Source organism: Somniosus microcephalus, chromosome 32, assembly GCF_052327205.1.
Source record: "Somniosus microcephalus isolate GS21.2 chromosome 32, FLI_Smic_1.0, whole genome shotgun sequence".
NCBI classification, from domain to species: domain Eukaryota; kingdom Metazoa; phylum Chordata; class Chondrichthyes; order Squaliformes; family Somniosidae; genus Somniosus; species Somniosus microcephalus.
The window spans coordinates 25,287,480-25,312,554 of NC_141018.1; the positions used below are offsets into that span (position 1 = coordinate 25,287,480).

The 25,075-nt window shown below is 43.8% G+C and overlaps 1 protein-coding gene across 1 annotated transcript in view; it reads right to left on the reverse strand.

Annotated features, from left to right (window-relative positions):
* LOC147097342 (dual oxidase 2-like) overlaps window positions 1-25,075 on the reverse strand; it is a 145,559-nt gene that overhangs the window by 94,571 nt on the left and 25,913 nt on the right. The window contains 4 exon segments of the mRNA XM_085972000.1: window positions 3,384-3,474; window positions 9,814-9,910; window positions 10,031-10,091; window positions 21,335-21,501. Of these exon segments, the coding sequence (XP_085828126.1) occupies window positions 3,384-3,474; window positions 9,814-9,910; window positions 10,031-10,091; window positions 21,335-21,501 (416 nt within the window).

The window sequence follows — 25,075 nt, forward strand, 5'->3', positions numbered from 1 at the left end:
CAAAAACCACAAGACGTGTAAGGAAATGGAGGGGTGAGAAAATATCTAATTCAATCAACCAATATAGATCGAGTGCCACAAATCAATATCCTTCAAGTAGATTAATAGAGTATTGTAGAAATGTACAGTTATTGTATTTTGATTAGCACATTTTCTCAACATGAGGACAGCTTGTATTTGTATATTCGAGTGCTAGCTTTTGTAACCAAATTCGTTAAATGGGCGAAGAAATGTGTTAAGACAGTGCACAAGGAATTTTATACTTTCATTACGGATACCGCGAATCACTGCACAAATCTAACCAGTTAAAGAATTCGCCATCAAAAAATACAAAGAAAGAAATAGGAAGAAAATGGCTTCCATAACTACAAGCCATTTTGCATCAACAAAAAGCATATTGCAGTACCTGACACATTGCACTATGGAATGGAAAAATATAGGATTACGCCCGCAAGTCTCCACATAGCTATATTTTCCACCCTGTATTAATTATAATAAGAAAACTGACACAAGTAGACAGGGGAACACGATTGATTAGAAAGTGCTACTGGATTTTACATTTACAATTTTCCACTGCTCTGAGCTGATCCTCCAATTATGGAGGAGAGGCCGTAATATTTGTTTGTTAAAGTCGTGATGAACTTGTTAGAATTTTGCAGGGGCGGGGGGGGGAAATAAAAAATGAGCTTTGAATTCATGATTAGAACTGGCATTATTTACACAAAGGAAGGACATGATGTTAAAGCATTATCAAAGCTCGCCCTTCCAAATGTAGTACGGTCTGTACTGACAAAGCAATACTGCAGATGATTCAGATGAATTTTATAATAATGTCATTACACAGCCAAACTACATTTTATTAAGCATGGAAAGCAGTTTCTACATCCGACACGTGGCAAAAGTTTGATTGTGGAAAATGCACTTAAGATTGCTGTCCCTCAACGTAAAGTGAACAGATGTTTCTGCGCAGGGCGCGAAAGCAAAAAAAATCAGCGTATGTCGGGGTATCCCCTCCCCGCCCCCCGCCCCCCGCTGCTCTCCGAAAACCGCTGCAGAGAGGCTGAGCCTGAAGCTTGGGAGCAGCTTCACTCCACGTAGTGTTGGGAAACCCAAGCAAAAAAAGTGTGAGGAAAAAATACAAAATGTCTGGGTTACTTACTGCAACTATATAGAGCCCCGGTGAGACCACACCTGGAGTATTGTGTATAGTTTTGGTCTCCTTACCTAAGGAATGATATACTTGCCATAGAGGGAGTGCAACGAAGGTTCACCAGACTGGTTCCTGGGATGGGGGGATTGTCCTATGAGGACAGATTGAGTAGACTAGGCCTATATTCTCTAGAGTTTAGAAGAATGAGAGGTGATCTCACTGAAACATACAAAATTATTACAGGGATTGACAGAGTAGATGCAGGGAGGATGGTTCCCCTGGCTGGGGAGTCTAGAATCAGGGGTCACAGTCTCAGAATAAGGGGTCAGCCATTTAGGACTGAGATGAGGAGAAATTTCTTCACTCAGAGGGTGGTGAATCTTTGGAATTCTCTACCCCAGAGGCCTGTGGAGGCTCAGTCGTTGAGTCTATTCAAGGTAGAGATTGATAGATTTTTGAACATTAAGGGAATCAAGGGATATGGGGATAGTGCAGGAAAGTGGAGTTGAGGTAGAAGATCAGCCATGATCTTATTGAATGGCGGAACAAGCTCGAAGGGCCAAATGGCCGACTCCTGCTCCTATTTCTTATGTTCTTACAGGAAACTTTCTGGTATCCGGCACGGACGGGACCGACGTGGTGCCGGTTCATCAACAATTCCGGATAACCAAACGCTATAGTAAAAGATACGGAGCTCAGAGCTCCGTATAAAGCAACAAACCCCAGCTTCAAAACAATCGGCACAAGTTGCAAGCGTCTCTGTAGCTTAGCAACAGCTTCAGCTACACCCTTGCACAGCAACAAATGGAGTAAAAAAAGTAATAAAAGTAAAAAAAGTTACCTGAACCGACTCCTGAATTTTGCCGGTGGATAGAGCGTTCCGGTTATTTAGGGGCTGGTTAATCGAAAGTTTCCTGTACTTGGGCATTTTTTCCTAATTTGTTTTAATACCCTTTTCCAAAAATAATAACAGCCGAATCACAGTCAACCATGACTAACATAAAACAAAAAAACGCATCCATGGTTCTAGATAAGCACCAGCCTGTTTGCTTTTGGATTTTTAATATACATTTAAAACTAGCATTTTCCATATGATTTGCTCATTCAAACAAACACCACAATTTAAACGAAATCATTTTGGCGGATGTCACGTGATGGGATACATGAAAGCTGAGAGTTTAAGTCAGTAGTGCAATAGTTGGCATGTAATGAGTACAGTGATGTCTGTGGAGTGCTTTCGGTATATAATTTTTAAAAAACTTTTGTTTTCTTCTCAAGAGGCTGGCCAAATCCATCTCTACTTGCCCTGGTTACCAAGTGGCTCGCTAGGCCACTTCAGAGGACAATAAGAATCAACCACATCGGGCGGGACTGGAGCCACATGTAGGCCGGACCGGGTAAGGATGGCAGGTTCCCTTCCCTAATGCATTTAAGGGCTATGGGGATAGGGCAGGAAACATAAGAACATAAGAAATAGGAGCAGGAATAGACCACTTGGCCCCTCGAGCCTGCTCCGCCATTCAAAAAGATCATGGCTGATCTTGGGCTCAAAGCTACTTCCCAGCCCGCTCCCCATAACCCTTCACTCCCTTATCTTGCAAAAATCTGTCTATCATCACCTTAAATGTATTTAATGACCCAGCCTCCACGGCTCTCTGGGGCAGAGAATTCCACAGATTCACGACCCTCTGAGAGAAGAAATTCCTCCTCATCTCAGTTCTAAAAGGGAGACCCTTTATTCTAAAACTGTGCCCCCGCGTTCTAGATTTCCCCACGAGGGGAAACATCCTCTCTGCATCTACCCTGTTGAGCCCCCTCAGTATCTTATATGTTTCAATAAGATCACCTCTCATTCTGCTAAATTCTAATGAGTATAGGCCCAGCCTGCTCAACCATTCCTCATAAGTCAATCCCCTCATTTCTGGAATCAACTTAGTGAATCGTCTCTGAACTGCCTCCAATGCAAGTATACCGAGGTGGAGTTGAGGTCGAAGATCAGGCTCAGGGGGCCGTGCGACCTACTCCAGCTCCTATTTCTTATGTTCCCTGAAGGACATTCGTGAACCAGTTGGGCTTTTACAACAATCGGCGGGTTTCATGGTAATTTTTTTTGCAGTGTCATTCCACAGGTGCCCAGACTTATTAAACTCCATTTCACAATTAGTCGCAGTGCAATTCAAAGCCACACCCTCTCGCTTGCCAGTTCAGTACTGTAACCATTACACCACCATACCTTTCTATTCCAGAAGTTATTGCACGCTCGAAGTGCTACGTCTGTTCTGTTATAAACATTCAGAACGTTTCGAAAATGGCATGTTTTGTTCCTGGAAGAGTCAAATAGGAGCAAGTGTTGGCATCACCCTCGATTTCAGAACAGTTTTTACATTTCACTTACATCTGCTATTTTAGTTCAAAAATAAATGGAACATAGGAATTTCTGGATGTAAAAAGACCAAGGTCCATTTAGTTCGCCTTCTACCATCCCAGTAGTCTCCTGGTCCAATGTTAATGAAGTTGTTGACTAATAACAGCAGTCAATCTCTATCAATTAATCTACAACAGACCCAGACATGAGCTACATCCAAAAGTGCTTCACAGATAATGGGGTCGATTTTCATTGACCCGTGGAGTTGGGATTGGAGGCGTGTGGGGGGTTAAAGTCCCGAATTTGGGGGTCCCGACACCATCCCGCCCCCAACCCGCCTCCATGTAAGTTTCAAAGGAGGCGGGTACCTGCCCCGCACTGGGACCCGCCTACCCGAGGCGGGAAGGGATTAGTGACAAGTAACTGCCTGTTTTAGCCTAATCCCTATTTTAAAGCTTGAAGTGCAGGATTCCCGACAGCTCCAAACCTCGCCAAGTTAGAGGAGTCGGGCTGTCGGGTTGAAGGACTTGGAGGGGTCGAGATGTCGGTGTTCAGGTGAGTGATGGGTGCATGAGTGCAAAGGTAAGTGTGTTTGGTGTGTCTAAAGAAGTTTAAATTACCTGTACTTACCTTTTCAGCCTTCCTTCCTCTATGTTTCGGGAGTCCGTTATCTAACTGGCACAGAAAGCAGAACGGCTGCGAACTGTCAAAAGTGACAGCCTTCAGCATTCTGTGCCGGTGAGATTTCTAACTGAGTCTGTTTAGAAGGACTCAGGTTAGAAGTAAGACTGTCAGTGTTTGACAGCTTCAAACAGCTGTGAAACACTGATATTTCATCTGTCAAAATGTCTTGACAGATGAAATTTCAGTCTGTGATGTCACCTGTTGCTGGATGGCCCTTAATTGGCCTGCTGAGCCCGCTGGGTGGGCTCAACAAGGTCAATCAAGTTAAAATTGCGTGGATTGGCCGCATCTTGATGGAGGCGGGACTACAACCCCGAAAGTTGTCCTGCCTCCTTCCCGACTTCTGAATGAAAATCACCCCCAATGAATTACTTTTGAAGTATAGTTACTGTTACTTAGGCAAATACAGCCGCCAATTTGTGTACCACAAGATCGCACCAACACGATTGAAATGTGCGAGTCAGCAGAGAGTGCTGTGAGTTTGGGTAAGTGTAAGTGTGAGAGCTCTTTAATTGTTATTTCTCTTTAAATCATTCTTGATAAGATTACTTAAGCAGTTTAAGTAAAGGGGAAATGTTAAATATTTGGGATTCTGTTGGTTTAAGAAGAGTAAAACAAGGTTACACTGCAGTAGGAGTAAATTGGCACAGCAGGCAGTGGAAACCAGTTTTCTAACCAATCAGCAGGGGTGACTCATTTGGCTGTAAACAAACAAACAGTATAAAAAGACTAGTCCTAGTGCGAGCAAGCACTGAGTGCGAGTCATCAAAGAGTGCTGTGAGTTTGGGTAAGTGTGAGTTGCTCTTTTCAAACTTTAACTCTGTGGGTTGTAGTTAATAAGGCCTTTCTGGTGCAGAGTGACTGTTGGTAAACCATTTAACTGGTGTAACTAGAGGGATTGATTTAATTTAAATCCAATTAATTAAAGGGGATACTAGCATCTAAAATTGGGCAGAGGGTGTCCATAACTAACAATACAAAATTTAATTAATTACATAGAATGGAGCAGGTGATGTGTTACTGTTGCGAGTTGTGGGAGCCGGTGAACCCCATTGAGGCTCACGGTGATTACGTCTGTGACAAGTGTCTGCTGCTACAGGAACTCCAGCTCCATGTTGATGAGCTGGAGTCTGAGCTTCAGACACTGCGACACATCAGGGAGGGGGAGAAGTACCTGGACTCTGTGTATCAGGAGTTGGTCACACCTATGAAGTTAATTAATTCAGATGTAGCCCATGGTCAGGGACAGGACGGTGTGACTACGAGTGAGGCAGGTACGGGGATCCAGGAGGTAGAGCTAGAGGAGCCGCAGTGCTTGCTCTTGTCCAACAGGTTCGAGGTCCTTACTCCCTGTGGGGACAGGAGCAGGGACTGCAGGGAGGATGAGCAACCTGGCCACAGCACCGTGGAACAGGGGGCCATTCAAGACGGGGGAGTAAATAGAAATGTTGTAGTGGTAGGGGATAGTATTATTAGGGGGATAGATAGAGTTCTCTGCAGCCGAGAGCGAGAGTCCCGAAGGCTGTGTTGCCTACCCGGTGCCAGGGTTAAGGACATCTCCTCTGGGCTGGAAAGAAACTTGCAGTGGGAGAGGGTGGATCCAGTGGTCGTGGTCCATGTTGGTACAAACGACGTAGATAGGACTAGGAAGCCGGTTCTGTTAAAGGAGTATGAGCAGCTAGGGGTCAAATTAAAAAACAGAACCTCAAGGGTAATAATCTCTGGATTATTACCTGAGCCACGAGCGAATTTGGCTGGGACAAATAAAATTAGAGAGTTAAATGCGTGGCTCAAAGACTGGTGTGGGAAAAATGGGTTTTGCTTCCTGGGACACTGGCACCAGCACTGGGGCAGGAGGGAGCTGTTCCGTTGGGATGGGCTTCACTTGGCCAGTGCTGGGACTAGAGTCCTGGCGGATCATATAGCTAGGGCTGTAGAGACGGCTTTAAACTAACTAGTGGGGGGGAGGTTCCTAGAGAGCAAATAATAAAAATGACAACAGAGAAGGTCATAGACTTAGGTAGCAGTGGGGAAATTAAAAACCAGAGCATGTCAGGAAGGGGCAGAAGGTATGGAGTAAAAGGTAAAGTAATAAAAAGGGCAAAAGCAGGAACTAAGTGTCACAAAACATATTTGAAAGTTCTCTATCTGAATGCACGTAGCATTCGTAACAAAATAGACGAGTTAATGGCACAAATAACTACATATGGGTATGATCTTGTGGCCATTACAGAAACATGGCTGCAGGGTGACAATGCCTGGGAATTAAACATACCAGGTTATTTAACGATCAGGAAGGACAGGCAGGAAGGAAGGGGAGATGGGGTGGCTATGTTAATAAAGGAAGGAATCACTGTAATACAGAGAAATGATATTGGGTCAAAAGATCAGGATAATGAAACAGTTTGGGTGGAGGTAAGGAATAATAAGGGGAAAAAAACACTAGTGGGCGTAGTCTATAGGCCTCCGAACAGTTGCAACTCTGTTGGACGGAGTATCAATCAGGAAATAGTTGAGGCTTGTAATAAGGGAACATCTATAATTATGGAGGATTTTAACTATCATATTAATTGGACAAATCAAATTGGGCAGGGCTGCCTTGAGGAGGAGTTCATTGAGTGTATTAGGGATGGGTTTCTTGAGCAGTATGTAACTGAACTGACCAGGGGGCAAGCAACCTTAAATCTGGTCCTGTGTAACGAGACAGGATTAATTAAAAATGTCCTAGTAAAGGATCCCCTTGGAATGAGTGACCATAACATGGTTGAATTCCATATTCAATTAGAGGGTGAGTAGGTTGGATCTCAAACAAGCGTGCTAAGCTTGAATAAAGGAGACTATGAAGGTATGAAAGTGGAATTTAGTAGAGTGGATTGGGAAAATAGATTAAAGGGTAAGACGATACATGATCAGTGGTGTACATTTAAGGAGTTATTTTACAACTTCCAAAAAATATATATTCCACTGAGAAGAAAAGGGTGTAAAAGAAAAGACAGCCATCCATGGCTAAGTAAAGAAATTAAGGATAGTATTTGACTAAAAACAAGGGCATAAAAGGTAGCCAAATCTAGTGGGAGGATAGAGGATTGGGAAAACTTTAAAAGACAGCAAAAAATAACAAAAAGATTGATTAAGAAAGGGAAGATAGATTATGAAAGTAAATTAGCAAAAAATATAAAAACAGATAGTAAGAGTTTTTATAGTTATATAAAAAGAAAAAGGGTGGCTAAAGTAAATGTTGGTCCCTTAGAGGATGAGACCGGGAAATTAATGGTGGGAATTATGGAGATGGCAAAAACACTGAATGAATATTTTGTATCAGTCTTTACAGTAGAGGACACTAAGAATATCCCAACACTGGACAAACAGGGGGCTTTAGCGGGGGAGGAGCTAAACACGATCAAAATCACTAAGGAAGTGGTACTCGGTAAAATAATGGGACTCAAGGCGGATAGATCACCTGGACCTGATGGCTTACATCCTAGGGTCTTGAGGGAAGTAGCGGTAGGGATTGTGGATGCATTGGTAATAATTTTCCTAAACTCCCTGGACTCAGCAAAGGTCCCGGCAGACTGGAAAACTGCTAATGTAACACCCTTATTTAAAAAGGGCAGTAGACAGAAGGCTGGAAACTATAGACCGGTTAGTCTAACATCTGCGGTAGGTAAAATTTTGGAGTTCATTATTAAGGAGACAGTAACAGGACATTTGGATAATCATAATTTAATAGGACAAAGTCAGCATGGTTTTATGAAGGGGAAGTCATGTTTGACAAATTTGCTGGAGTTCTTTGAGGAAGTAACATATAGGGTGGATAAAGGGGAGCCAGTGGACGTAGTGTATTTAGACTTCCAAAAGGCATTTGACAAGGTGCCACACAAAAGATTATTGCCTAAGATAAAAAAAATCACAGGATTGGGGGTAATATTCTGGCATGGATAGAGGATTGGCTATCTAACAGAAGGCAGAGAGTTGGGATAAATGGTTCATTCTCAGACTGGCAACCAGTAACTAGTGGTGTTCCGTAGGGGTCAGTGCTGGGTCCCCAACTCTTTACAATCTATATTAACGATTTGGAGGAGGGGACCGAGTGTAACATATCAAAGTTTGCAGATGATACTAAGATGGGAGGGAAAGTAGTGAGTGAGGAGGACATAAACAACCTGCAAGGGGACATAGACAGGCTAAGTAAGTGGGCAGAGATTTGGCAGATGGAGTACAATACTGGAAAGTGTGAGGTTATGCACTTTGGCAGGAAAAATCGTAGAGCAAGTTATTATCTTAATGGCAAGAAACTGGAAAGTACTGAAGTACAAAGGGATCTGGGGGTCCTGGTGCACGAAACTCAAAAGGTTAGTATGCAGGTGCAGCAAGTGATTAAGAAGGCCAATGGAATGTTGGCTTTCATTGCTAGGGGGATAGAATATAAAAATAGGGAGGTATTGCTTCAGTTGTACAAGGTATTGGTGAGACCGCACCTGGAATACTGCATACAGTTTTGGTGTCCATACTTAAGAAAAGACATACTTGCTCTCGAGTCAGTACAAAGAAGGTTCACTCGGTTAATCCCGGGGATGTGGGGATGGACATATGAGGAGAGGTTGAGTAGACTGGGACTCTACTCATTGGAGTTCAGAAGAATGAGAGGCGATCTTATTGAAACATATAAGATTGTGAAGTGGTTGGATCGGGTGGATGCGGGGAGGATGTTCCCGATGATGGGTGAAACTAGAACTAGGGGGCATAGTCTTAGAATAAGGGGCTGCTCTTTCAAAACTGAGATAAGGAGGAACTACTTCACTCAGAGGGTGGTAGGTCCATGGAATATGCTGCCCCAAAAAGCTGTAGAAGCTACATCATTACATAAATTTAAAACAGAAATAGATAGTTTCCTAGAAGTAAAGGGAATTAAGGGTTACGGGGAGCGGGCAGGAATTTGGACATGAGTCTAGGTTCGGATCGGTCATGGCCCTGTGGGTAGCGGAGCGGGCCCAGGGGCCGTGTAGCCTGATCCTGCTCCTATTTCGTGTGTCTAATTCTGTTAGATTCAGGAGATGGTTCTGTGATAGTGGATTGGCGGTTAGGATCAGATCAGCCATGATCTTATTGAATGGCGGAGCAGGCTCGCGGGGCCGATTTGCCTACTCCTGCTCCTATTTCTTATGTTCTTATGTTCTTATGTTGGTTGAGGGACGAATGTTGATCAAGCCACTGGGAGAACTGAAAAAGGCACCATGGGATCTTTTACATCCACCAACAGGCAGACAGAGCCTCGGTTTAACATCTCGTCTAAAAGATGGCACTTTCGACAACGCAGATCTCTGCAGGACCGCGCTGAAATGGCAGCCGATATTTACATGCTTATGTCCTGGAGTGGAGTTTGAGCCCGCAACCTTCTGACTCGGAAGTGAGAGCGTGATCGACTGAGCCAGGCTAACATGAGACTGACTGGACATTTTTGTATCATTAAACTGATACCTGAAGCACAGGCCAACCTTTCTGGGTAAGTTAAATTAAAGATTCCTGCAGTACAGCAGAAGTGGATCGAAACACACTGGGTCACCCATACAAATACAGGGAAAATTTACATCAATATAATCTTTATCTCGACTACCTCATGTAGATGCCCGCTGGAACCATGGAGTTGATAATTCTAATAGCTGCAGCCTGAAATTCAGGTGAGATACCGGAGTCTACTTGTTTCTTGTAGCCTGAAAAACAGATAGCAAAGCAGAATTGCTCAGCATTACTCTCTGGAAATGCATGTGATTTGTTTGATTTAATTTGGCACCATTTACAGGAGTTTCTGGACAACCATAAACCATACTGACCTCCATATTTTGTCACATTTCGTCCAATGAAGGCACGTAGCCACTCATAAAATAGGATGCGCTGCAAAGATAAGGAAACAAAGCTATCTTAAATATAATCCTATGTCCACGATACAGTTTGTTCATTACGAACGTGCGAGCAATGACAGACAGGTAAAGACCCTCTGGTCCGTCCAACCTGTCTCACACAATCGCAACCCCTTGTTTATCACAACATATACACTCTCCACCCCACCCGAAACCATGTGATCTCCTGAGAGGGGCAAAAAAAAATCAGATAAAAAAAACACACGCCAATTTGGGAAAAAAGAATTCTGGGAAATTCCTCTCCCGCCCATCTAGGCGATGGAAACTAGTCCAGGAGATCACTCTGGCCCCAAATCCCCTGCAGGAGCTACCTTCTGTAAGAGGTGATCTCCGCCCCAGCCAGAAACAGGTCCAGCTCTTGCTTGAAGGAACTCAGCGAATCAGCGTCCACCGCACGAGATGGCAGCCTGTTCCAGAGGTCACAGAAATCACAGAAATCACAGAAAACCCCACAGTGCAGATAGAGGCCATTTCGGCCCATCGAGCCTGCACCGACACATATCCCACCCGATCCCCGTAACCCCTACACCAACACATATCCCACCCTATCCCCGTAACCCCACGTATTTAATCCTCCTAACACTAAGGGTCAATTTATCATAGCCAGTCATCCTAACCCGCACATCTTTGGACTGTGGGAGGAAATCGGAGCACCCGGAGGAAACCCACGCAAACACGGGGAGAATGTGCAAACTCCACACAGACAGTCACCCGAGGCCGGATTCGAACCCGGGTCCCTGGCGCTGTGAGGCAACAGTGCTAACCACTATGCCACCGTGCTCCCCGCGATTCTCTGGGAGAAGAACCACCTCCTGATATCAAACCTAGATCTAGCCTTATACAACTTAAAATTGTGACCCCTGGTCCTCCCTAACCTATATAATTGAAACAAACTGTTAGCTGGAACACAACCTATTCCCTTTATTTACTTATAAACCTCAATCAGATCACCTCTAAGTCTACGCTTCTCTGAAGTGTAGAGTCCCAACAAAGAGATGCTGTTATCATTTGGGCTTACTCCAAACCCTCTTTATGGGCGTCTGACCCTAAAGATACACCCTTATGCGTGGCATGAATGGGAGTGGAGTGCCATAAGATTGTTTCTCTCCTCGGATGCTTTGCACTAGAGTTTGAACAGGCCAAACACCATGCACGCCTGTCCACTCCAAAAGGGTGAACATTCCACACCATCACATCTTAACTGTCAGGCTAAAACTAGTAGTCAGATTTATTTATACGATTTTAAATTACACAGAAGCAAAAGAGATAGATCAGATAATCAGAAATATCAATCTTAACTTACAATCTACATTAAATTGTCTGGGAAATAGTAAAATCTCTGAAGTCTTAAAATCTGTTAATTAAAATTAAGAGGGTTTGAAGTAAGCTCAAATTATAACAGCACCTCTTTCATCAATGAACAATGATTATGTTTGAAGAACATGATGCGGACAGGCCACAGGGAAATCAAATTCACTGTCAGCATGTGGAAATAAAGGTTTAAGCAGGGTAAGGCCTGCTTTTACCAGCATAAGATTTTGAAAAATAGAAAAATAAGATTTTATCACTCACTTATAAATTAAAAACCCTGTCCAATAAGGTAATTAAGCCCTGTTAAAACATATTAAAAAAATGTTTTCAAAAATAAATTTTTGTTTAACATATTTAGTTAAATGCCATTTTAGTTAATTTTATATATGTAATGGTTTATAATTATTTATTTCAGTGTGTTGGTGCATTTTTGCAGTCCTCCCCATTCCTACTTTTGACAGTTCTGTATGTATGGAACTGTCAAAAGTATAAAGGGGGATTGCCTGCTTCCATTGGTTGGGCCAGCCCACGTGATCCCAGGGGCGCTTGCGAACCGCATGCGCCCCTGGGATACGTGGGCCTCCGCGCATTTAGAAAAGGAGAGACCCAGGAGCGGAAGCCTCAGTATCTACGGAACCAGCAGGTAGTTTCGTAGAATTTTTTCTGACCGGAGATTCAGGGCCATTATTCTGATGCAATTAATGTGGGACTGACTGGGCTAGAGAGTCCGCCCCAGAAATGCATATATCCTCAGCAATATTTGCATATTGCCTTAACCCAGGCGCCAAGGCAAGAGAATTATTTTCAGAAAGCGGCTAACAGTTTCATTTTTAAATTTCATAGCAAGCTTCATATTATATTAACAGATCAAAAATTTCATATGCAAAAGATATAATACAGAGATTTTATGCATGGAAGCAAGATGGAGCTCTACTTCCACCACAGGTGGACCAGCATCTCACTCTGGCAATAATGGAACCTGCTTTTAAATTTGAATAAAATATAATTTGGAAACCAACAGTGAATCTAAATTAAGAAAGGGGGAAGAGAAAAATCGGGGAAATATGGGCCAGTTAGCCTAATATCAGTAGTGGGCAAAATGCTAGAATCTATTATTAGGGACGTGGTAATAGGGCACTTAGAAAATTGTAATATGATTAGGCAGAGTCAACATGCTTTTATGAAAGGGAAATCGTGTTTGACAAATCTGTTAGAGTTTATTGAAGATGTAACTAGTAGGATGGATAAGGGGGAACACCAGTGGATGTGGTGTGTTTGGATTTTCAAAAAGCATTCGATAAGGTGCCACACAAGAGGTTATTACACAAAATGAGGACTCATGGGATTGTGGGTAATATATTAGCATGGATTGAGGATTGGTTAATGGACAGAAAACAGAGAGTAGGAATAAACGGGACTTTTTCGAGTTGGCAGGCTGTAACTAGTGGGGTACCGCAAGGATCAGTGCTTGGGCCTCAGCTATTCACAACCTAGCGACTGAGTGTAACGTATCCAAGTTTGCTGATGATACAAAGTTAGGTGGGAAAGTAAGCGGTGAGGAGGACGCAAAGAGGCTTCAGAGAGATATAGACAGGTTGACTGAGTGGGCAAGAACATGGCAAATGGAATACAATGTGGGGAAGTGTGAAGTTATCCACTTTGGTAGGAAAAACAAATAAGCAGACTATTTTTTGAATGGTGAGAAACTGGGAAATGTTTGCATTCAGAGGGACCTGGGTGTCCTTGTACATGAATCACAGAAAGCTAACATGCAATTAGGAAACCAATGGTATGTTAGCTTTTGTTACAAAGGGATTAGAGTATAAGAGTAAAGAAGTTTTACTACAATTATACAGGGCATTGGTGAGGCCACACCTGGAATACTGTGTACAGTTCTGGTCTCTTTACCAAAGGAAAGACATACTTGCCTTAGAGGGAGTGCAACAAAGGTTCACTAGATTGCTTCCTGGGATGAGAGGGTTGCCCTATGAGGAGAGATTAAGTAGACTAGGCCTATATTCTCTAGAGTTTAGAAGAATGAGAGGTGATCTAATTGAAACATATAAAATTCTTAAGGGGCTTGACAGGGTTAATGCTGCGAAAATGTTTCCCCTGGCTGGGAAGTCTAGAACCAGAGGTTACAGTCTCAGAATAAGGGGTCGGCCATTTAGGACTGAGATGAGGAGACATTTCTTCACTCAAAAGGTTGTGAACCTTTGGAATTCTCTACCCCAGAGAGCTGTGGATGCTCAGTCGTTGAGTATATTCAAGACAGAGGTCGATAAACTTTTGGAAACAAAAGGAATTAAGGGATATGGGAACAAGGCGGGAAGGTGAAGTTGAGGCAGAAGATCAGCCATGATCTTATTGAATGGCGGAGCAGGCTTGAAGGGCCGAATGGCCCACTCCTGCTCCTATTTCTTATGTTCTTATGTTCTAAAGAAGTCTAAATTGTGCAGGGCTGAGCTGAACTAATTTATGCTAAAGTCACAATAAAGGTACCAGTGAGATTTGTGTATTTTCCAGTTTCCATACAATTAAAGTTTTTTAAACTTCTTTTCTAACAAAATGAAACCCATTTATAATTGGCAAAGCTTCACAGAAGTAAGAATATTGGGACCGTGATTATCCATACTCCCATTGCGATTGAATCAAGGGATAGTGATCAATTTGGCAAATAATGCAAATGACCTTTATATCTAACTGAGCACTGAGCGGAATGCAAATATCCCAGAGTCCCTTGTGATCTCTGCTGTTATTCATAACATCACCCATTTGTAAATGACTGCACTTTACATATTAATTAACACTTGGTTTAAAAAGTTACAATTGTAAAAAAAAAACTTCTAAAAGGTTTTAAAAGTTAGTGTGCCATTTCCAAATGCTTTCGAAAACCGGCTGGTTTCATCACAGTTGTCCTGTGGCTGCTTTTAGCCGCTGTATCAGCACATTCCTTTTCCAAGCTTCAGTAGCTCCACCATCAATATTAGCTTTCTCATCGTGAAGCTTTTAGAAAACAATGCTGGATTCAGTCGATCTCATTTCTGATTCTACCCATTGCAGATGTCAGGTCAATTTGTTTTCCATCTGAGCAATGCGCCATTGAGCAGTAACCATGAGACATTGCGTGCTTTGTCCAACAGAGCAGAATATTTTTGGACATCGGGATCTTTCTGTTGTGTATGTAATATGTGTGCTACTTTGAACCTATGGACAGGACTGCACTACTTGTTGGGCGTAGTGATACGCAGTACCACTCCTGGCCATAGGGGTATAAATAGTACTGTGGGTACTGATCTCCCCTCAGTTCCCGCCTGTGGGCATGAAGTAAAGACCTATGTGTAGTCCCTACCTCCAACCAGTAAAGACCTGTTTGAGTTATACGTTTAAGTCTTTGTGTTAATTGTTCAATACAATACACATACTTAACACTGGCGACGAGTCAGGTTCTTACCCTGCGGCAGTTATTCCACGGCGGCTTCGTCCACAGACAGGACGTTGAAGAGAGGTTTCAAATCTCACCACCCCACTTGAAGCAACAGGCATTAGGACCCTGAAGCCTCCATCAGCGACTGAAAACGGGAGGACAGAAGACATCCTGCAGCTTTTTCAACCTCGGTGGTGGGTAAGCCAAGCAGCGTTGGCTGCAAAGACAGGGCTGGGGGAAGTCGGAGGTAGAAGGGCGATCGATCGAAATCCCTGATAAGGGCCGCACTCGGGCTGAAAGGCGCAGCGTCGGCAGACACTGAAGGCGCGAGAGCCGCGGTGCACAGCGCGGGCTATCGATCGCACAGAAGATAAGGGCCGCACTCGGGGCTGAAGGGAGACGGCGTCGGGGGACGGGTGAAGACCGCCAAGCGTGGGAAAACTGCCATTTTGTGGGCGGAGGACAACGGCAAGAGCGGGAAGCCGCCATCTTGGATAGCAGTAAAAAAAAAAAAAAAAAATCTGAGAAATTGCAAATCTACAATGCCTAAACACGGGAATATTAGCACCTTTGATAGTGACCTCGAAGATTGGGCCATATATGTTGAAAGAGTAAAAAATTATTGTAAGGCCAATAAAATTCGTGACCAAGATAAAGCTCTAACATTATTAAATTTAATGGGTGCGAAGACATACGGGCAATTGAAACACCTGTTATCACCAGATGAACCGGCGGATAAGACGTTCGATGAGATTGTTACTGTCCTGAAAGATCATCTAAACCCCACGCCGCTGATGCTAGCGGAACGATTTAAATTTTATGACAGAAGGCAGCTACAGCATGAAAGCAATGCTGAATATTTGCTGGAATTGCGTAAATTAGCGAAATATTGCCAGTTTGGAACGGGACTGACAGAGGCACTTCGAGACAAATTTGTGTGTGGTTTATTTAAACAGGATACACAAAAGCGACTGCTCGAGGAGAATGAGCTGACGCTTGAGAAGGCGGTCACTATGGCAGCAGCACACGAAGCCGCAGCGAGAGGCACGGCAGTAATGCAGCTACGGTCACCGGAGCTCAGTGCACACAAATTGGGTGTGAGTTCTGGCAAATGTTATCGTTGTGGAAAGACAACGCATGATCAGAACCAGTGTTGGTTTAAAAACCAAGAATGTAGAACTTGTGGTAGGCTTGGACATATAGCTAGAGTATGCAGGTCAGGGAAGAAGACCAGCAACAAGAAGTCACCGCAAGGAAAATACACAAAGGTACACAAGGTGACCGAACAGGAGTCCGATTCAGACGCTAGCAGTAATGAACTGGCTAGCTTAAGCTGTAATGAACTGGCTAGCTTAAGAGTACTCAACGCTGGTAAGGGTGCAGACCTCCAGACAATTTGGGTCACTCTTCAGATAGAAGGAGTCCAAGTAAAACTGGAATTGGACACTGGATCGGCATTGACGGTCATAAATAAGAAAGATTACGGAAAGTTATTCCAACATATTCCCCTACAGGATACGGGGATTATATTGAAAACATACACGGGGCAAAGAGTGTACCCCATCGGGAAAATAGAGGTTGCAGTGGTCCACAAGGGCGAAGACAGTCAAATAATGGACTTATATGTGATATCTGAAGGAGGTTCTCCACTACTAGGACGGGAGTGGATTAGGAAAATGAATATGGACTGGCATTTCCTACAAACAATAACGAGTGAGAACTCGGTGAAGATAGTCGGCCCAGACTCTGGAACGGATGATGGTAAGCCCAACTCAGGTGCAAAAGACAAAGTTTCAGCACAGAATTCCACTGAGCAACAACAACATAGTTTAACTGTGGATTCTGAGTCTGGCAAGTCTACTGATGTGCCCATTTCTGAGGGACACCGGGCTCGAACTCAACTCCATTTCAAACTACAACAGCAATTAGAACAAATGCTTCGCCGTTGTGAGCAAGAGTTGAATGCAACGAAAGAGTTCTTTGATATAGAGTTGGAGAATCTGGAAAGACAACAGAAGCAGCTGATGGAGAAAATGGAGCAGGAGCACACAAAACGTCTGATGTCAGAGGAGTTAACGGTCAGCCAACTCCTGCATATGCTGAAGGACAGGACTCTGAAATGGGAAAAACTTGAACACGAACTTCAATATTCAAACGAAAGGGGTTCGGAGCTCTCAAAGGTTATTGGAAGAGCTGAGGTGGCAACACAGACTGAGATGACTGCAACAGAGCAGCCCTTGGATGCCAAAAGTACGCTGACTCACGTCAACGTAGAACAACAGACCGCTGAAACAGCTGCTCCGGTAGAGGGATTGAATAGTCCGATCAATCAATCTCCAAAAGAAGTTGAAGTAGTAAAATCTCAAATGAGGTCATTAGTAAACGACTTGCTGAAAGCCCAGAAAAAGCTGGATGCAGAGGTACGCATGAAGAAGTCTCTTCAGGAAAGATGTCTGGACTTGGAACAAAAGCTGGCTAACGCCCAGCTGGGTATGGAGGAAATAGAAGACCCTCTCGCTGGCCTAGATCAGGACGACACCGAATATTACTATGTCCTGTCCTGCCCAACTTGTAACTTCGACTCCCACCATACAGAAATCATGGAGGAGCACCGAAAGTCTACGGAACATCGGGAGAAGGTGGCTCTACTACGGAAAAAGGAGGGAGAGAAGGAGGAACTGCGCATGCAGCTGGCAGCTGACAGTGGAGCCCAGAGAGTCTCCAAGAAGCAGAAAAGGAAAAGTCGAAACAGAAGATGACCCATCTGAACCATTATTACCTCTACCAGATCACACACGTGGTCCCTCCGAACGGAGCCAATTCAGTTCGGAAGTTCAAACTGTTAAATCCATGGAAGGACTATTGAATGAGTCACTCCAGCAACGTGAACCGACTCCACCACAGAGATTGAATCTGTGAACTGTTTTCCGCAGAGACTGAATCTGTGATCTGTTTTGACATGAAGTTATCTATGTATCTATGTTATTCTGTTATGTAAACCTGAAGTTATATATGTATATATGTTATTACGTTATGTTAAATGGGGAGATGACTGTAAAGCTAGGAAGGGAGGAATGTTGTGTATGTAATATGTGTGCTACTTTGAACCTATGGACAGGACTGCACTACTTGTTGGGCGTAGTGATACGCAGTACCACTCCTGGCCATAGGGGTATAAATAGTACTGTGGGTACTGATCTCCCCTCAGTTCCCGCCTGTGGGCATGAAGTAAAGACCTATGTGTAGTCCCTACCTCCAACCAGTAAAGACCTGTTTGAGTTATACGTTTAAGTCTTTGTGTTAATTGTTCAATACAATACACATACTTAACACTTTCCAAACTCTTACTGCCTGACCTCTCACTGCTAAGCTAGTCCCTCAACAATTAGACCTTGTTCCTCAGAAGGCTTGACTGAGGAAGCTTGGACTGCGAATCTCCGTCTCTCTGACTCATCTTAGGCATCGATCCCAGGTCCTGCAGAATCAGCACTGTCCTGCAAAGGAGCAACACATAAACCATAGACTCTAGAATAGTACAGCACAGAAGGAGGCCATTCGGCCCACCGAGTCTGTGCCGGCTCTTTCGAAGAGCAATCCAGTTAGTCCCACTCCCCGGCTCTTTCCCCGTATCCCTGTGATTTTTTTCTCCTTCGAGTATGTATCCAATTTTGAAAGCTACTATTAAATCTGCATCCACCAACATATCAGGCAGTGCATTCCAAATCCTAACTCTTCGGTGCACAAAAAAGTTTTCCTCATGTCGCCTCTGGTTCTTTTGTCAATCACTTTAAATCTGTTGCCCTCTGGTTATCGACCCTTCAGCCATTGGAAACAGTTTCTCTTTATTTACTTTATCCAAACCCTTCATGATTTTAAACACCTCTATCAAATCCCCTCTTAGCCTTCTCTGCTCTAAGGAGAACAATCCCAGTTTCTCCAGTCTCTCCACATAACTGCAATCTCTCAGCCCTGGAACCATTCTGGTAAATCTCTTCTGCACCCTGTCCAAAGCCTTTACGTCCTTCCTAAAGTGTGGTGCCCAGAATTGGACACAATGATCCAGCTGGGACCAAACTATTGTTTTATAGAAGGCGGATGAGTAAACACCTCTTCAAAGCCTCAATTATAACCCCACTTTGAACATTTCAACGGTGCTTACAAATGCATGCACAAGCCATCACCTGTAAAACGATCCGCCTACGAACTTAAAAGGTAGCCCTGTGTAACAGATTAGTACAATTGACTTGTACTGATCACAACCAGCAGTTTAGAAACTCTAGCCTGCAGTGCAATGTGATTTTGGAAATTACAATTTGAGCAGATCAACAGGGTTCACTCAGCCTTCCATCCTTCTAAGGTGGATAAAATGAGTACCATGTCTAGGATACGGGGTGAAACAGGAGACGATGAATTCGGGTTAATGGGTGTTGCTCAGACTGGAACTGTTGTACTCTAAGGGTTCAAGCAAAGCCATTCCAGCCCAAAATCTGGTGCTCAATGAATGAGTTGTCGAACCTTAAATATGAAAAGGTAGATTGAATATATGTTTAAGACAGATACTTTTGGTCTGACAGGATAGCAATGTAGTCCAGAATGTGTAGATAATAAAATGCTATGGATCCTTGACATTAACCAAAAACTCCATGGGGTCGATTTTGTGGAACCTGTCGGGAAGAAGGCGGGACTTCCCCTTTCGGGTTTCTGACCCGCCTACTTCGACGTCCGGCCAATCCGCGCGATTTTCCCTTGATTGACCTTGTTGAGCCCGCCCAGTGGGCTCAGCAGGCCAATTAAGGGCCACCCGGTAACAGGTGACGTTACAGACTGAAATTTCATCTGTCAAGATTTCTGACAGATGAAATATCAGTGTCTCACAGCTGTTTGAAGCTGTGAAACACTGACAGTCTGATTTCTAAGCTGAGTCCTTCTACGCAGACTCAGTTAGAAATCTCAGCAGCACTAAAAGCTGCAGGCTGTCACTTTTGACAGATCGCAGCCGTTCAGCTTTAAGTTCCGGCTGACTGATGCGCTCCCGACGCCGAGAGGAGGAAAGGCTGTGAAGGTAAGTAAAGGTAAGTAAAAGTTCTTTACACACTTTAGACACACCAAACACAATTACCTTTACACTCATGCACCCATCACTCACCTGAGCGCCGACATCGCGACCCCTCCAACTCATCCAACCCGACGGCCCGCCGCCCCAACCTGGCGTGGTTTGGAGCCGTCAGCAAACCCACACGAAACCCCTCAAAATAGGGATTAGGCTAAAAACTGCCTGTTAACTACCTGTTAACAGGCAGTTAATTGGCACTAATCCCTTCCCGCCTGGTTTCGGCGGGTCCCAGTGCGGGGTGGCTACCCACCGCCCCTGAAACTTACGTGGGGCGGGGTTTTGGGCGGGATGGTAGCGGGACCCCCAAAGTCGGGATTTTCCCCCCCTACACGCCTGAAACCCCGCCTGACGGCTCCCCGAAAATCTAGCCCCATATGAACTATTGTAAGAATGGTTGTCAATGGGAAGTAATATCTTTGTAATGGTGACATTGTTGTGAATGGCTTAGTAATAGTTGTGTTATAAACACTGATGCTGGAGCCTTACTGATGGTCAATGATCTCAGTAAACAATGAAGTGGACGGCTTGTTAAGTGCCAGGCAATGACTATCTCTCAACAAGCGAGAGTCTAACCACTGCCCCTTGACATTCAACGGCATTACCATCGCCAAATCCCCCACCATCAACATTCTGGGGGGTCACCATTGACCAGAAACTTAACTGGACCAGCCACATAAATACTGTGGCAACAAGAGCAAGTCAGGGGCTAGGTATTCTGTGGCGAGTGCCTCACCTCCTGACTCCCCAAAGTCTTTCCACCATCTACAAGGCACAAGTAAGAAGTGTGATGGAATACTCTCCACTTGCCTGGATGAGTGCAGCTCCAACAACACTCAAGAAGCTCGACACCATCCAGGACAAAGCAGCCCGCTTGATTGGCACCCCACCCACCACCTTAAACTATCTCTCCCTCCACCACCGGCGCACCGTGGCTGCAGTGTGTACCGTCTACAAGATGCACTGCAGCAACTCGCCAAGGCTTCTTCGGCAGCACCTCCCAAACCCGCGACCTCTTCCACCTAGAAGGACAAGGGCAGCAGGCGCATGGGAACACCACCACCTCCAAGTTCCCCTCCGAGTCACACACCATCCTGACTTAGAAGTATATCGGCCGATCCTTCATCGTCGCTGGGTCAAAATCCTGGAACTCCCTCCCTAACAGCACTGTGGGAGCACCTTCACCACACGGACTGCAGCGGTTCAAGAAGGAGGCTCACCACCACCTTCTCAAGGGCAGTTAGGGATGAGCAATAAATGCTGGCCTTGCCCATAAAAAACGAAGCAAAAAAAGAATGTTCTTAATCTATCCCAATAAAATGAACCACAAACATACAATATGAACAACTCTTCCATGGTTTAAAGTTACCTGGAAGGTGGCAATCACTTGTTTCCTGGCACTCTGGAATAAATCTTCGTCCTTCCACGAGCGATTCTGAGCTTTGAGCTGGGCAGCCAAGTAATTGTGGTATCGGAACCAGATGATGCTTTCTGCTCTGAGGAAGGGACTCTCATTTGCTCTTGCATTCCCAAAATCTGTCAGTGAGAAACAAAAATGCAAAAGGTGATCATGAAAATTTGGAAAAAATTATTGCTAACCTTTTTTCCCCTCATCATCATTCCATCTCTTTCACTCTCTCAAACCTTATCCAGATTTTATGACGAAGTACCTAATATTAGGGCACGAGATGGTTGATTCTGCAATTGGATTCCCCTAGTGTGGAGAAGGACTTGTAGGGAGTGCTGGTCGGGGAATCCTGGACCTGCAGTGCCCGAGGTTCTGTCTTCCCCCGTCCCCCTACACCCACCGCACCCCACCCCCCCACCCCCATCACCAATCCCACTGCCGCTCCACAGTCTTCCACCCTGACACACTGGGATTCTCTTCCTAAACCTTTCCACCTTGCCACATCTCTCACCATGTTCATAAACCTCCTCAAGACTTATCTCTTTTGCCCTGCTCTGACTTTCCCCTACCACCTACTCAGTTTCCTACTCAGACGGAAGCTCACCATAAACTCGAGGAACAGCACTTCATCTTCCGATTAGGCACTTTACAGCCTTCCGGACTCAATATCGAGTTCAATAATTTCAGATCATAACCTCGGCCCCCATTACATTTTTACTTATATTTTTTATCCACACCTTTGTTTTGGCCTTCCCCCCCCCCTTTTTTTTTTCTCTCTCCCACATGGCAGCTGTCTCTCATTCTGCCAGCGCATTTCACACCTAATCTAGAGCCGTCTTTTGTCTCCACTAGTCCTATCACCATCTCGTCTCATTTTGAATACCTCTTAATGTCTCTTCACTTCTCTTTTGTTCTCTCCCAGCCTGGCCTCTTAATCTATTTCACTTCCTGTGCTTCTTTAGTCTTGACAAAGGGTTCACCTGAAACGTTGACTCTATTTTCTCTCCACGGATGTTGCCCGGCCTGCTGAGTTTTTCCAGCATTTTCTGTTGTTACTCAGTTTTCTTCCCTGCCTCTCTTTTGTGAAGTGCTTTGGGGCATTTTGCTGTGTTTAGACGACAAGAATTTGTCAACAGCGTTTCTTTGGTCCAACCTCGTCAAGGTTTGTCTCATCATCCGGCCTCATTGTTAATTACATTTCTGGACATGACCATGTCAAATTTCAGCTTGAAACCTGACTTCAAAGGTACATTGCATGGATAAAGACAGGGATTTACTGTAGTTTTGCAACTTACCTCAATTCTGAAATTGAATTGGAAGAACTCGATTCATAGGAACAGGAGTAGGCCATTCAGCCCCTCCAGCCTGCGCTGCCATTCAATTAGATCATGGCTGATCTGCACCTTAACAGCATTTACTCACCTTCGTTCTATATCCCTCAATACTCTTACCTAACAAAAATCTATCAATCTCAGTTTTGAAATTTTTGCTTGACTCCTAGCCTCAACAGCATTTTGGGGGAGAGAGTTCCAGATTTCCACTACCCTTTGTGTGAAAAAGTGCTTCCTGACATCACCCCTGAACAGTCTAGTTCTAATTTTAAGGTTATCCCCACAACCAATCCCCCCCCCCCGCCTTGCTCTGGGCTCCCCCATCAGAGGCAATAGTTTCTCTCTATCTACCCTATCATATCCTTTTATCATCACCTCTTAATCGTCTATACTTGAGGGAATACAAACATCGTCTATGCAACCTGTCCTCGTAATTTAACTCTTTAAGCCCTGGTATCATTCTGTGACATCAGACTTGATGTACACACCTTGGAATTCATGTCAAGTGATACTGGGACTGCATGAAGTAGATGAGGAAAAATTCAGCAAGAATTTGCCCATTAAAAAAAAATATTGTTTTCAAAAGACATTGAGAACTTTGGAATAAGGCATTACAAAGGATAATTAGCCCATTGGAGACATTGTTCATATTTTTCATTTGCGCTCATTAGTATCTGCCATATTCTATACTGCTTCCTTTTTTCCAAGCAATTGCAAACAGGTAGTTTTATTGTTTTAGTCAATATTTGACATTCCACTAATTGATAGAGAGTACTGTTTGTGCAGATTATAGGAAATTAGGTAATGGCCTGGATATTGCTCTCAGCGGCGAAGGAACGGCTGTCGCCATTCACCTCACACACAGTTGACAAGAGACTTTCACGGGCTTGTCAGTGGAGATTTCTACTATTCCGACATCTGATCCTGTACGGTGCCCTCTACAGGGGATCTTGGCATCGGTGAGCAGGAAAAAGCAGCAGCGAGGCTCTTCAATCAATCAAGACAGAAGAATCCTCACAGAAACGCAGACTGCAAACCAAAAAGTAAAAAAAAACAGAAAATATAAATGACATTTAAATCATTGTACAGGAAGCAAAATAAAAATTGGGACATACAGATGGGATTAAAGGAGAGAGATAAAATCAGAAAAACTAAAAAAACAATTATTTTTTTAAAAATCTGCAATTTTCTTCTGAGGGAATGAGACTCCACACTTGTAAAATTAATTTTTAAGGGCCGGAGAGGTTGTTCAGATGTAATTATCGCTTATTATGCCATTAAAAACTCACTTACTCCTGAATGCACTAGCCCTAACTTTTCAGCCGTTTTTAGTGCGAGACTAATGGGTAATTACCCTGTTCATGCCATTACAGTGATTTCAGTCCCGAGTTCATCAGTGAGGACTACAACAGCGCACCTTGTGGAGGAGCAGGGCATCTCTGGCATCAACATCTGGATAACTGCGCATGTGCGGATGCCAGAAGTTGTTGTCAGGTATACCTTGTAATAACGGTGAGCGTTACTGTACTTTAAAAGGCCAAATAGTATCATCCAGTAAATTCCTGTATTCAGCATTCACTGTGACTATCATTACCTTGTACTCCATTTGGTTTTAAGGGGAAAGAATTTTTAGAGTTCCGTACTGTTGATTTTGTGCATTTCTTACTGGATGTGTCTCACATATACTATTTTGCAGAAATGTCTATCTTTTATGACTGAGAAAGTTATTGAGAAATCTTTGTGAAGGACCATAAGAACATAAGAAATAGGAGCAGGAGTCGGCCATTTGGCCCTTCGAGCCTGCTCTGCCATTTAATAAGATCATGGCTGATCTTCTACCTCATCTCCACTTTCCTGAACTGTCCCCATATCCCTTGATTCCTTTACTATTCAAAAATCTACCAAGGCCCATAGAGGCAATATGAAGGTTCAAGAGAATAGGAGAGATGGTGAGGTGAATCAAGAAGATAACATCAAACTGCAGTTTTGAAAACTAAGAGAGGTAACAGTCCCATGTTATGAGGCCTTGAGAAAGAATGAGTTAAAGTAGGAGATAGTGCAATGAATCTTGATTTCAACACTGAGCATTCAGGGAGGAGCAAGAGCCCACTGTATTTACAGCTTAGGAGGAACAGGAGAGGAACATTAAGTAGAGGAATGACAGTATCAGTAGCGGTACTAATAAAATAAGAACTAGAAAAATTGTATTGGAAAGAGATATAAATGACCTATTATCTATGGAACTGTTATTCTTACACTTTCTCAGTGAAATGGATGTACTTTGATGATTTCAATAAATAATTCCTCTTGGGCTGCACTTGATGTGTTTTCAAAGAAATCCCCAACTAGTGTGTTTGGTTTTTAAAAAGTA